This window comes from Haliotis rubra, unplaced genomic scaffold, assembly GCF_003918875.1.
Source record: "Haliotis rubra isolate DU_JTF1 unplaced genomic scaffold, ASM391887v1 Scf603, whole genome shotgun sequence".
In the NCBI taxonomy this organism is placed as follows: Eukaryota; Metazoa; Mollusca; class Gastropoda; order Lepetellida; family Haliotidae; genus Haliotis; species Haliotis rubra.
Genome location: NW_025767306.1, coordinates 118977 through 133119, shown reverse-complemented (window position 1 = coordinate 133119; position 14143 = coordinate 118977). Strand labels below are relative to the sequence as shown.

The 14143-nt window shown below is 37.4% G+C and overlaps 1 protein-coding gene across 2 annotated transcripts in view; it reads left to right on the top strand.

Moving 5' to 3' along the window:
* LOC124255612 (heparan sulfate 2-O-sulfotransferase 1-like) overlaps positions 1–14143 on the top strand; it is a 238312-nt gene that overhangs the window by 195434 nt on the left and 28735 nt on the right. For both annotated transcript variants that reach the window (XR_006892707.1, XM_046689502.1), the window contains exon 5: positions 10491–10629. Coding sequence is in view for 1 of the 2 variants with exons in the window: in XM_046689502.1 (XP_046545458.1) it covers positions 10491–10629 (139 nt within the window). In the remaining variant the exon portion in view is untranslated. The remainder of the gene's footprint in view (positions 1–10490; positions 10630–14143) is intronic.

Sequence of the window (14143 nt, the reverse complement as noted above, 5' to 3'; positions counted from 1 at the left end):
ATCAAATTTCTCAAGATGAAATAAGAGAGACATTAACTTGTCAAATTACTTCTGAAACATTTTTTAAGAAAATAACATGGATATCCATTTGATGAATTGGTCTTGTGTCTAAAGTTATATGTTGTCAACAGCTAAAGGAATATGAAAAGTTGATAGAAAGTGAGAAGCATATTTGTAATAAACCTGTTCCCACAGGTTGTATCCACATTATCATTTCTTGTCAAAGGAAGGGGAAAGGCGTTTTTGTTGGACAAAAAGTGGTCAAGCGTAATTTCATCAACAGCTTTGTGCTGGTAGCTTGAAGCACTTTAAATGTTATGAGTAAAGTCAGCGTTGTTTTGTGTATCTTAGAATCCATGGGTTGTTGGTCATATCCCCACTGTATGTCCAATCTGTGGCTGCAATGATGTAGTTGTAATGTTGCAGGGGTTAAAAAATCCCATCGCCCGACGCCCGGGACAAGTCATTTTTTTATTTTGGGCAATCAAATAATGGTATCTTACTTGTCCGTGGGCTACTAGATAATTTCCACTTATGGTTTCAAACTCCAAATAAACTTTGATTTAATTTCATATCTGCTCAAAATATAGCTATTAAATTTCACAATGATAATAAAGTAGAGTTATCTTTCTTTGCTATTTATCACTTTTCTATAAATAGTCCAGTAAACATTAACATCAAATACCATGTTGATTTCTTCTTTCATAATTACATCATCATAATTATGTCATAAAATCAGGGCAAGTGGAAAATTAGTCAGGACAAGTTACTTTCTTAAAGTCACTTGCCCTTTGGCAAGTGGCTTTTTAAAAAACATTTGAACCCCTGTGTTGCTTTAGTATTACAATAATCTCATTGACTGCCGTGTTTATCAATACATGACCCATTCACCTTTAATAACATGACAAACATTTGCTCCAACACGGAGACGTGTCATAGACATTTGTGACAAACTGCTTTTACCACGTAGGTTTGTAATATTTCAACAACAAAAATAAATTCTTTATGAGTGATACAAATTTCTATCAAGATCGTGTTACTAACGGTACATAGACTTCAAAAGAATTTGCACAAGGAAGTGCCCTGATGCAGAGAGCGGGGTTGGGGTAGCCTAGTGGTCACGCCAAAGACCCGGGTTCATTTTCCTACATGGTTACAATGTGTGAAGCCCATTTCTGGTGTCCCTCGCCGTGATATTATTGGAATATTGCTAAAAGTGATGTAAAACTACACTCCCTCACTCACTGATGCAGAGATGCTGAGGTGATTGCAAACTTCACACAGCTGACTAACGGCCCTGGCTAGCTATTCTCGAAACGTTCGTAGCCCCAATATAAGAACATCTTAAACCAAGTCTGAAAATTGCTATGATCAAAGTTAAGAATTCTTAGGGCTATGAACGTTTCGAGAATAAGGGCCCAGGTCGTGATGGGGTTTGTGGTATAATGATATGATGTTTGATCCTATTTATGCCTGTGGGAATGGCCACTGGACACTTGGTTTGCACCAACCAGTCAGGTCAAGATTGAATTAAGCCATCTCAAGACTTTCTGATCCGATTGGTCAGGGGGAAGTGTCTGTGTTCTTTAGTCGCGTGACAAGTAGTATCTGTGGCGAGACTTGACACTAATACTACAACACTTGTAGCTAGTTACAAAGAAAATAGTATCAAAGGTGTAGACACTAGCACTGATTATCTGTTAATGGTTCATTAGAGAAGCGTCAGAATGGTCTTCTCCTAAATAATGTTCAAGGGATCAAGTCAGTGTTGAGCAATACATACTCCATCATTGTCCATCTCATTGTCACTCTACCCACATTTAAAACCCTAAGTCATGATTTTATGCATCCATATATCTTCAGCGATTTTCGTTACATGGTTCTGCTCTCTGGGGGATAATTGAGATGTGAATTTTTCACAGCTACGTTCATGAACTAAGTGTTGGATAGATAGAAATACTGATAAATCATGTTCTATGCTTATTCACGTAAGACTATGTGCCATATTGATCAAACCATAGAAATGTGGATCACAGTGTACATACTGCTTTCCAATGTCTTCTGTACACAGAAATAACCTTTGAGGTCGTGTATGTATGCTGTTGTTCATTTAGAGGACAATGACAAATAGATTATTGTGGAGGCAGTTGTGGGGTGGTATGTATTGGTTGATCAGTGGGCGATGTGATTAAACAATGACATGGGGTGTTATATCTGCCCCGTGTTGCTTGTGTTCTGTATGAGGTTGTTATTACTTATATTACCTGGTACCTGGACTTACAGTAAAACAAATGATCACCTTATTTGTGAAGAACATCACCACGTAAAGCATGACAGAAAACAAATTGAATTGAAAACATTCATGGTTGAAATGTAACACTGGTTTCACTGTGTGTTACTGCTGGGCTGAACGTGCTTACCCTTTTCATGAACACCTGGTGGCTGGTGGGGTAGCTTTGTGGTTAAAGTGTTCGCTCATCAAGCCCACGCCGACGCCCAAGACCCAGGTTCGAAACCCCCACATGGGTACAGTGTGTGAAGCCCATTTCTTGTGTCCCCCACCGTGATATTGCTGGAATAATGCTGAAAGTGGTTTAAAACTAAACTCATTCACTCACTCACTCACTCACTCAGGGATTTTTGGTGGATAATCAAGGCTTGTTAATCTCAGGCATTGAGTTTTACATTTAGACAGGATTGTCACTGAATACCGATTATGTTTTTTCTGATCAACTGCAAGAGCAACTTCTACCAACATTACAACCTGGGCTTCTGTAGTTTTGGATCAAATGACACTCAACTTGTCAATTTGTGTTGAAGTATGAAGTACCTTGATGTATATCCACTGTCTGAGAACCAGCATTGTTTACTTACGTCTACAGGCAGCATTTGTTTTTACTCACAACGCTGAAACCAAAAAGTTGCAATCGGAGAAATCGCTTCTTTATCTTGAGAAAATGTCTGTCCAATTTCAAAGTACAAACGAATCATTTTAGACATGTAATTTTGCAATACTTGGCATAAGCAATGATAAATAGTGTTAGAAGCCTGAACTGATTTTGAATGGGATATCCATGTGTACTGAGGCTTCACTAACCCATGACATTACACTGTAATGTAGTTCTGTTGGGCTCTGTATTTATTCTGAGCTTGACTGTTTTTTTTATTGTCCTGTTCCAATTCCATGGCTGGAGGCCATATTTTACTTGTATACCCAGTGACAGATACTTGAAATTAGTCCAAATGAAAAGCAAATCTCCCTTTTGAATCCGTTAATCAGAAAAATGTCAGCAATGTTCAATAAAAAATGTTGTAAATTGATGTGGTGAATGGCAACTGTTGTCCTAATGACTATCTACATCTTTGTGTCCCGACCACTGCCCTGTGCACGATTTTCCCTCATCTCCACTCATTCCCATCCAATCCCAGGGGAGACCGCTGTTGACAATACTTTGTCGTATCAATCGTGATTATCATGTGAAGTTTGTATCTTATTACCCATAATTCTTTTGTGATGACCTGCATAAAGCGGCATCTACTGACATTATCGTGTTTGGGAAGTGAAATGTGAATGTTTCAACCACTGACACACAACTTTGTAATTACGCTTCTGTTTAGGAGGCTTTGATGCATGCCAACTGTGTTGGGCTGATTGCATGGCTGAATTATGGCCATCTTTCAATTGAACTGTCGTTGAGTTTGCGTGCAGAAAATGTGATGTTGTATTTCGAGAAGCATTTTGTGCAATTACTCTGAGCTCTGCAGTAAATAACATTATATTTGTTAAAACTAATTAAAGTGTTTCTGGTTTTTTGTCTTTGTTTATAGAAAAAATCTGGAACCAGTGTTAATATTACATGGTTTGTGATTGTTTGAATATAGCAGAAATATTAACTCCCGTTTCCTGTTATTTGTTTACCATGCTTACACAGGGCTAGGTGGTGTGTCCTGGTAGCTGTCTTTAAGTGCAACATGCTCTGTGTGTCTGGAAATACCAAGATGTGTAGAACATGGTGAAGATGAGTAGTTATTTTGTGACTGGCATACACAGGTTATGTTTCTGTTTCATGTGGGCGGTGGGTAGCCTAGTGGTTAAAGCGTTTGCTCGTGGTGCCGAAGCCCTGGGTTTAATTCCCCACATGACTACAATGTGTGAAGTCCATTTCTTGTGTGAATATTGCTGAAAACAGTGTACAACCATACTCACTCACTCACTTTGATGTACACCCAGCGTAACAGAAAAACCAACCAACATAGAAATGACACATTTTGGTACCAGCATTTTCGGCAAACTAGATGGGTTGCAGAGCAGGCATAATTTTAGAGAACTGATCTGTGAATACTTGGCCAAAAGCATGTGTGTGTACAACTGAGAAGTTGTACAATTTGCACTTGTGGTGAGAAGGCTGAAAAATTAAAATGTATGTTATCTGCCTAGAACATATCCTTCAAGATAGGGCGGTGGGGTAGCCTAGTGGTTAAAGCGTTGGCTCGTCACGCCGAAGACCCGGGTTCGAATCCCCACATGGGTACAATGTGTGAAGCCCATTTCTGGTGTCCCCCGCCGTGATGTTGCTCGAATATTGCTAAAAGCGGCGTAAAACCAAAACTCAGTCAGTCCTTCAAGATAATTAACAGAAAACTGTACATTGTCTGTGGTTGAATCCGATAAATGTGTGTTCTGTAACTGAGGTGAATGAACATTTTGATGCTGTAGAACAGGTCCTTCATGTTCATCTTGAATCCATTTAAAAGCTGTAATTGTGATTAAAGAGCTTGCCCTCAGAACCTTCAAAACAAATGTCACAAGGCCAAACAGCACTCAAAGTCTGGCAGGAAAATTAGTTTTATTGTGAAACATTGTCCTGTGACTGCAGTGCAGAACAAGTTAAACAGAAGTCAGTTTGCTGCATCTGTGCCCGTTATTAGTGCAGTTGGTTGTGCTCCTTCATCAGGGCTGTTGTCAAGTGAAACATTGTTGTACCTCAACAACCCTGCTGCAGTACTGATATCACCATTCATTTACATTCATTTGTCGATTACACTTTTATGTTGCATTTTTATATTCCCTTGAATGCTTGTGATAATGTCTGGTGACGGTTTCAATTGTCAGACCGCTTTTTGTTGGTGCCTGCAAGCTGGATTAGTCTCGGTACTCAAACCCTGCATGGAATCAATAGTTGGCCACATTTGACAGGAGAGTGTGAAGTGCGTACATGTACATGGAATAGATTTACATTACATTGAACCGTTTAGTGACATTTTGTAAGTTAACATCCCTACATTGAACCATTTACTGACATTTTGTAAGTAAATATCACTACCTTGAACCATTTACTGACACTTTGTAAGTAAATGTCACTACATTGAACCATTTACTGACACTTTGTAAGTATAATGTCACTACATTGAACCATTTACTGACACTTTGTAAGTAAATGTCACTACATTGAACCATTTACTGACACTTTGTAAGATAAATGTCACTACATTGAACCATTTACTGACACTTTGTAAGTAAATGTCACTACATTGAACCATTTACTGACACTTTGTAAGTAAATGTCACTACATTGAACCATTTACTGACACTTTGTAAGATAGCATCACTACATTGAACCATTTACTGACACTTTGTAAGTAAATGTCACAAACCATTTACTGACATTTTGTAAGATAACATCACTACATTGAACCATTTAGTGACACTTTGTAAGTTAACATCACTACATTGAACCATTTACTGACACTTTGTAAGTAAATGTCACTACATTGTAACCTGTTACTGACACTTTGTAAGTAAATGTCACTACATTGAACCATTTACTGACACTTTGTAAGATAACATCACTACATTGAACCATTTACTGACACTTTGTAAGTAAATGTCACTAACCATTTACTGACACTTTGTAAGATAACATCACTACATTGAACCATTTACTGACACTTTGTAAGTAAATGTCACTACATTGTAACCTGTTACTGACACTTTGTAAGTAAATATCACGACATTGAACCATTTACTGACACTTTGTAAGTAAATGCCACTACGTTGAACCATTTACTGACACTTTGTAAGATAACATCACTACATTGAACCATTTACTGACACTTTGTAAGTAAATGTCACGACATTGAACCATTTACTGACACTTTGTAAGTTAACATCACTACATTGAACAATTTACTGACACTTTGTAAGATAACATCACTACATTGAACCATTTACTGACACTTTGTAAGTAAATGTCACTACATTAAACCATTTACTGACACTTTGTAAGATAGCATCACTACATTGAACCATTTACTGACATTTGTGTAAGATAAGATAACATCACTCATTGAACCATTTAGTGACACTTTGTAAGTTAACATCACATTTACATTGAACCATTTACTGACACTTTGTAAGTAAATGTCACTACATTGTAACCTGTTACTGACACTTTGTAAGTAAATGTCACTACATGAACCATTTACTGACGCTTTGTAAGATAACATCACTACACTAACCATTGTCACAAACCATTTAGTGACACTTTGTAAGTTAACATCACTACATTGAACTACACTTAAGAAACATCACTTTGAACCATTTACTGACACTTTGTAAGTAAATGTCACTACATTGTAACCTGTTACTGACACTTTGTAAGTAAATATCACGACATTGAACCATTTACTGACACTTTGTAAGTAAATGTCACTACGTTGAACCATTTACTGACACTTTGTAAGATAACATCACTACATTGAACCATTTACTGACACTTTGTAAGTAAATGTCACTACATTGAACCATTTACTGACACTTTGTAAGTAAATGTCACTACATTGAACCATTTACTGACACTTTGTAAGATAACATCACTACATTGAACCGTTTACTGACACTTTGTAAGTTAACATCACTACATTGAACCGTTTACTGACACTTTGTAAGTTAACATCACTACATTGAACCATTTACTGACACTTTGTAAGATAACATCACTACGTTGAACCATTTACTGACACTCTGTAAGATAACATCACTACATTGAACCATTTACTGACACTTTGTAAGTAAATGTCACTACATTAAACCATTTACTGACACTTTGTAAGTTAACATCACTACATTGAACCGCTTACTGACACTTTGTAAGATAACATCACTACATTGAACCATTTACTGACACTTTGTAAGTAAATGTCACAAACCATTTACTGACATTTTGTAAGATAACATCACTACATTGAACCATTTACTGACACTTTGTAAGTAAATGCCACTACATTAAACCATTTACTGACACTTTGTAAGATAACATCACTACATTGAACCATTTACTGACACTTTGTAAGTAAATGTCACAAACCATTTACTGACATTTTGTAAGATAACATCACTACATTGAACCATTTACTGACACTTTGTAAGTAAATGCCACTACATTAAACCATTTACTGACACTTTGTAAGATAACATCACTACATTGAACCATTTACTGACACTTTGTAAGTAAATGTCACAAACCATTTACTGACATTTTGTAAGATAACATCACTACATTGAACCATTTACTGACACTTTGTAGGATAACATCACTACATTGAACCATTTACTGACACTTTGTAAGATAACATCACTACATTGAACCGTTTACTGACACTTTGTAAGATAACATCACTACATTGAACCATTTACTGACACTTTGTAAGTAAATGTCACAAACTCATTTACTGACATGTTGTAAGATAACATTACTACATTGAACCATTTACTGACACTTTGTAAGATAACATTACTACATTGAACCATTTACTGACACTTTGTAAGTTAACATCACTACGTTGAACCATTTACTGACACTTTGTAAGATAACATTAGTACATTGAACCATTTACTGACACTTTGTAAGATAACATCACTACATTGAACCATTTACTGACACTTTGTAAGTAAATGTCACAAACCATTTACTGACATTTGTAAGATAACATCACTACATTGAACCATTTACTGACACTTTGTAAGATAACATCACTACATTGAACCATTTACTGACACTTTGTAAGTAAATGTCACAAACCATTTACTAACATTTTGTAAGATAACATCACTACATTGAACCATTTACTGACACTTTGTAAGTAGATGCCACTACATTGAACCATTTACTGACACATTGTAAGTAAATGTCACTACATTGAACCTTTTACTGACACTTTGTAAGTAAATGTCACGACATTGAACCATTTACTGACACTTTGTAAGTTAACATCACATCTACAGACAGCATATTGACACTGTAGGTAAATGTCACTACATTGATCCATTTAGTGACACCTTGTATGCAACATGACTATTTTGAATCGTTTTCTCTGAAGCTTAGTATTAGGTAACAGATACTGAAAAGAACAACAGTCTGAAGACTGATATTGCTAGATCAAGCATGAAATATATTTTCTGTGTTCTCTTTATCCCTGTGACTTTTTCTCCAGTAACAACTTTAATTTGTCTCAAGTTTTCCATCTGATTAAACACTTTCTGCTCTATGGGCCTATTCACTTAAACATTGTTTTGTAACATAACTTTGGAAGCATTTCAGAAGATGTTTTCAAGACAGTTGTTTGTGCAAATTTAAGCAAATGATGATTAGCTGCAATTTTTATTCCAATGACATTTCACCAAGGATGATGTTTCTTATTTTTATAGAATATGTCTGTTCTTGGATATGCTTTAAAGTTGAATTATCTATGCTACATGATACTTGTCTAGTTTACAAAAGTTTTTAACTTGGTAATAGTGGAATATTCACTTTTGAGAACTCTCTCACTAGAACAAAGTTTGGAATATGAGTGGCTTGTTATGAACAATTGTTTGCTATATTTGACATAAGTTTATGTATTGGTGATGACTCATTCACTGATACTTGGTTTGTTCTGTGTTGATCACATGCCTTGTATATTACATGCCTTGTATCAAGTGCATGCCTTGTATGCATCAAGTGCATGCCTTGTATCAAGTACATGCCTTGTATCAAGTACATGCCTTGTATCAAGTACATGCCTTGTATCAAGTACATGCCTTGTATCAAGTACATGCCTTGTATCAAGTACATGCCTTGTATCAAGTACATGCCTTGTATAAAGTACCTTGTATAAAAGTACATGCCTTGTATCAAGTACATGTATAAAGTTACATGCCTTGTATCAAGTACATGCCTTGTATCAAGTACATGCCTATGTATGCCTTGTATCATACATGCCTTGTATCAAGTACATGCCTTGTATCAAGTACATGCCTTGTATCAAGTACATGCCTTGTATCAAGTACATGCCTTGTATCAAGTGCATGCCTTGTATCAAGTGCATGCCTTGTATCAAGTACATGCCTTGTATCAAGTACATGCCTTGTATCAACATGCCTTATCTCAAGTACATGCCTTGTATCAAGTGCATGCCTTGTATCAAGTACATGCCTTGTATCAAGCATGCATGCCTTGTATCAAGTACATGCCTTGTATCAAGTGCATGCCTTGTATCATGCATGCCAAGTACATGCCTTGTATCAAGTACATGCCTTGTATCAAGTACATGCCTTGTATCAAGTACATGCCTTGTATCAAGTACATGCCTTGTATCAAGTACATGCCTTGTATCAAGTGCATGCCTTGTATCAAGAATGCATGCCTTGTATCAAGTGCATGCCTTGTATCAAGTACATGCCTTGTATCAAGTACATGCCTTGTATCAAGCCTTGTATCATGCCTTGTATCAAGTACATGCCTTGTATCAAGTGCATGCCTTGTATCAAGTGCATGCCTTGTATCAAGTGCATGCCTTGTATCAAGTGCATGCCTTGTATCAAGTGCATGCCTTGTATCAAGTGCATGCCTTGTATCAAGTACATGCCTTGTATCAAGTGCATGCCTTGTATCAAGTGCATGCCTTGTATCAAGTGCATGCCTTGTATCAAGTGCATGCCTTGTATCAAGTATGCCTTGTATCATGCCTTGTATCAAGTCCAGTTGTATCAAGTGCCTTGTATCAAGTACATGCCTTGTATCAAGTACATGCCTTGTATCTAGTACATGCCTTGTATCAAGTACATGCCTTGTATCAAGTACATGCCTTGTATCAAGTGCATGCCTTGTATCAAGTACATGCCTTGTATCAAGTACATGCCTTGTATCAAGTGCATGCCTTGTATCAAGTACATGCCTTGTATCAAGTACATGCCTTGTATCAAGTACATGCCTTGTATCAAGTACATGCCTTGTATCAAGCTGCATGCCTTGTATCAAGTACATGCCTTGTATCAAGTACATGCCTGCAAATACCTAAACCACAGGGCTGCTTGTCACCTCCATCTGTCACCAAGTACCAAGAAGCACAGACTTGAGGATGCTTCTTGTGTTATAATTTGTCGTATATGACAAAAGCTTGCTATATTGTTTTCAAGATGATAGTTACACAGTTTTTCTTTCCGTCCACAGCTTTGGTTTGCTGAAGAAGCCCATATACATTAACATAGTACGCGACCCCCTGGATCGGCTGGTGTCCTACTACTACTTTGTGCGATATGGAGACGATTTTAGACCCTCCCTCAAGCGCAGGAAAGCAGGCAACAAAGAGGTAAAGATCATTATATTTTGTCATCAGCACATAGATAGATGTAACCATACCCGTGAAGGTATTAGAATTGGGTCTTCAGCAACCCATGCTTGTCATAAGAGGCGACTAAGAGCATTCTATCCCAATTGCGAAGATCAGTGTTCATGTTGTTGATCACTGGATTGTTTGGTCCGACCCAATTATTTAGAAACCACGGCCATAGCTGGAATATTGCTGAGTATGCCGTTAAACAACAAATCAAACCAAAAATAGATGTAACCACAATGTTTGAATATTTGTCTTGCAGGAAAGGTGCTTATTTGGCATTTCACTGTTAACAGTGTTTACAAAGTGTACAAAGAGACATACTGGCTTAATATTCTCATTCTGACTCTCGTAAACATAGAAGTAGTTTCACCTGGATTGTGTTCAAATATCTGCATCCACTGTTCTTGCATATTGCATTTGTACTGCCTTCTAGTGGTGTTCCGATTAATTGAAATAATCAAAGATTGGTCGCAGTGACCAAACGACCAAGCAATCGATCACACATTTTCTCATAATTGAACATAAACAATTTTGGAACTACTGTTTTAGTCTTCGAAATACTTGACAATGGAACATATCGTAGAAGTTGTCAGGGCCTGAAAACGTGTTTAATTCTTAGAAAACTCACTTCACTAACTGAAGAGCCATGACTGGATATATTTTTTGAAGACTCCGGGAAGTTTATGTTCATGATATATTAGTCATCACTTTAAAGTAGCAAGTTGCATCATGTCATACATATCTGCAGTAACAACCTGGATAGGATAATCTGAAAAATGACGCTAACCAATTTTTTTCGATGATTGTTCGATGGTAATGAAGGAATCATCAATTGTGTTATTTCAACCAATTCCCAACACTACTGCCTTCTGTGTCATAACACTAATTCCGTAATTCAGACATTGTTTTTCTTCAAGTAGAGGGTTGGTGGTATTGCAACACAATACAGCTAATATCTTGCTTTCAAGCGGTCAGTATTTAAGTGAATATCTTCATGATTTAAATAACATACGGCAATTACTGATTGCGCAAATAATTGACCGCGCGATGTAGTCTAAACTGTCAATTCCGCGAAAATTGCACCACGCGAAAATAAGTACGTTTACAGTATCTTAAATTTAATTGTGGTAGTCTCAGTGACCCCCTAGGTCCTTCAAAGTATATCACTATTGTATCTTCTAACTCAAACAAATATACCCAATACACCCTAAGTTTAAGTGAAATATTAAAAGATAAGGTCACTTATACAGCCCAGGGTGCCCTTGTACAAAACAACCTTAGCACTAGGACTACCTTAAGTCTATGTTAAGGTATGGGAGTTACGGCCACCTTAGCACTAAGACTACCTTAAGTCTATGTTATGGTATGGGAGTTACAGCCACCTTAGCGCTAAGACTACCTTAAGTCTATGTTAAGGTATGGGAGTTACAGCCACCTTAGCGCTAAGACTACCTTAAGTCTATGTTAAGGTATGGGAGTTACAGCCATCTTAACGCTAAGATCGCTTTGTACAACGGCACCCTGAACTCCAGGCCACAGGGGCATGCTCGAGGCTCATACAACACAATGGATAGAAAATGTTCACAAAAACATGAAGAAAGTCAATACTGACAAAGTTTTGGATAACAAATTCATTCCTGCTTGACAACAGTTGTTATCCACGAATTTGTCAGTATTGTACTCCACTAATTCTAAAATGCCAGTCAAAGAAATTATGAAGGAAGTATCTGGGATCCTTTTCATAATATTTTTATAAAGATTTAGGAGCCATTTTTCTGTGAAATTCATTTCAGAAACTAGATGTTAGCCCCCACTTTAAACAACTCTCCAAAATAGGTGGTCTAGCTAGTTTTCACAGTTTAACACCTGCATCACTGATCAGTTGATAGGCCAGTAAGTGGTTAGAGGACCAAAAAACTACAAAATACCTGCAAACATACACATAGGTTAACCAATCACCCGTCCCGAAGAATGCAGTAATTACTGGAGACAGGAAGGTTTAATTGGCAGATCGGGAGTGCTCCAGTGATAGGCTGTCTGATAAAGTCATGTCACTCAACACACAGAAGACATGGCTGGCTTGTTTAATCATCACACTGAAAGATGTTACTTTTTCCGGGATCAGTGTTTGTTAATTAAAGCCTGTATAAGCGACAGATAGTGTAGGTAACAATCTGTGTCTGTGTGGTTCTCCTTGTGATCGCTGACAGGTGTTCCAGAGCTGATTTCTTACACAAGTGATTACCGTAGACAAGGCATGAAAGGGAGACAACTCCTGTTCATCCAATAGCTTCAGGCAGAGCCAAGGGGTGACTGAAGTTCTCGAAGTGGAAGTGGGTGATTGTTTCATCAGCATTAAGATGATGTTACACTTGTTTCTTCACATAAGAGCAATATTCACAGCTGATTTTGACTGAAGAATTGTTGATTAACCTGATGGTAAAGCATTTACTTGGCTATCTTGTATATAAATTTGTGATTGGCTTAACCACTGGGCTACCCCACCACCCCATCTTGTACATAGTCTGTTTGGGGCAATACTATATCCATACTGTCATATGTGTGAATTATTTTGAAAACGCTTGTAAAAAGGTTGAATATTTAATGGTGTGCTTAGCACTACTGTGAGTTTAAGTGAGTTTTATTTTTACTCATCAGCCTACACTTTAAGTGTGTCTCAAAGATTATTGCTCTTTAGTTCACCCATGCATCCACTTTTGCATAATAAAAAATACATATCACAAACATGAACGTTATGACATGAGAAAATAATATGCTTCTCTGCAAGATTATCCCTTCCCAAGAACAAATTATTGAACATGTTCATGTTTTTCTCAAATTTGCGTAAGCCTGGCATAAGCCGTAGGTCTCCATAACTCGCAATCAGGATGATTGCATGCAGAGCATATTTTGCTTGGGGGCCATATGTCTATGTTGAAGCTGCCAAGAAGTGTGGACTCAGGGGGAATGAGGACTAATGGCCTCGGCAACTGCTCAAGCCCTTCTTGAAGGGAGCAGTTTTTCAGCAGGATCATTTTCATTAGATTTTATCGTAAGCTGTCTTCATTTAATCACGAACCATGTTTGATAGATTTATTGGACAAAAAATGGATAGAGATATTGTGGCAAAGTTATTTGTTTGCTTAGATGAGTTCGTCAGGACTTTACCACGTTTAAGCTGTATTTCAGGTCATGGCGTGTGTTTTCTCTGTTCATGCTTCAGTCTTCTTCACAAACCCACAAACCTCTCATCGAACCCCATGCAGTGAGGTTATATTGTGACCTCTGCCTCCATGTTTTCTTGTATTTGATGCCATGTTCTGAAGAAGTATTTAGGTCATGCTTCACAGTGTTCAGAAACCTGTCAACAAACCCCACACCATTAGGATTCCTGGTTACATGTGAGCCTTAGTGATCTATGCTTGTTGTAAGGGCCAACGGAAAGGGATTCTGTCCAACCACTCACCTTTACATTGATGATATTTCC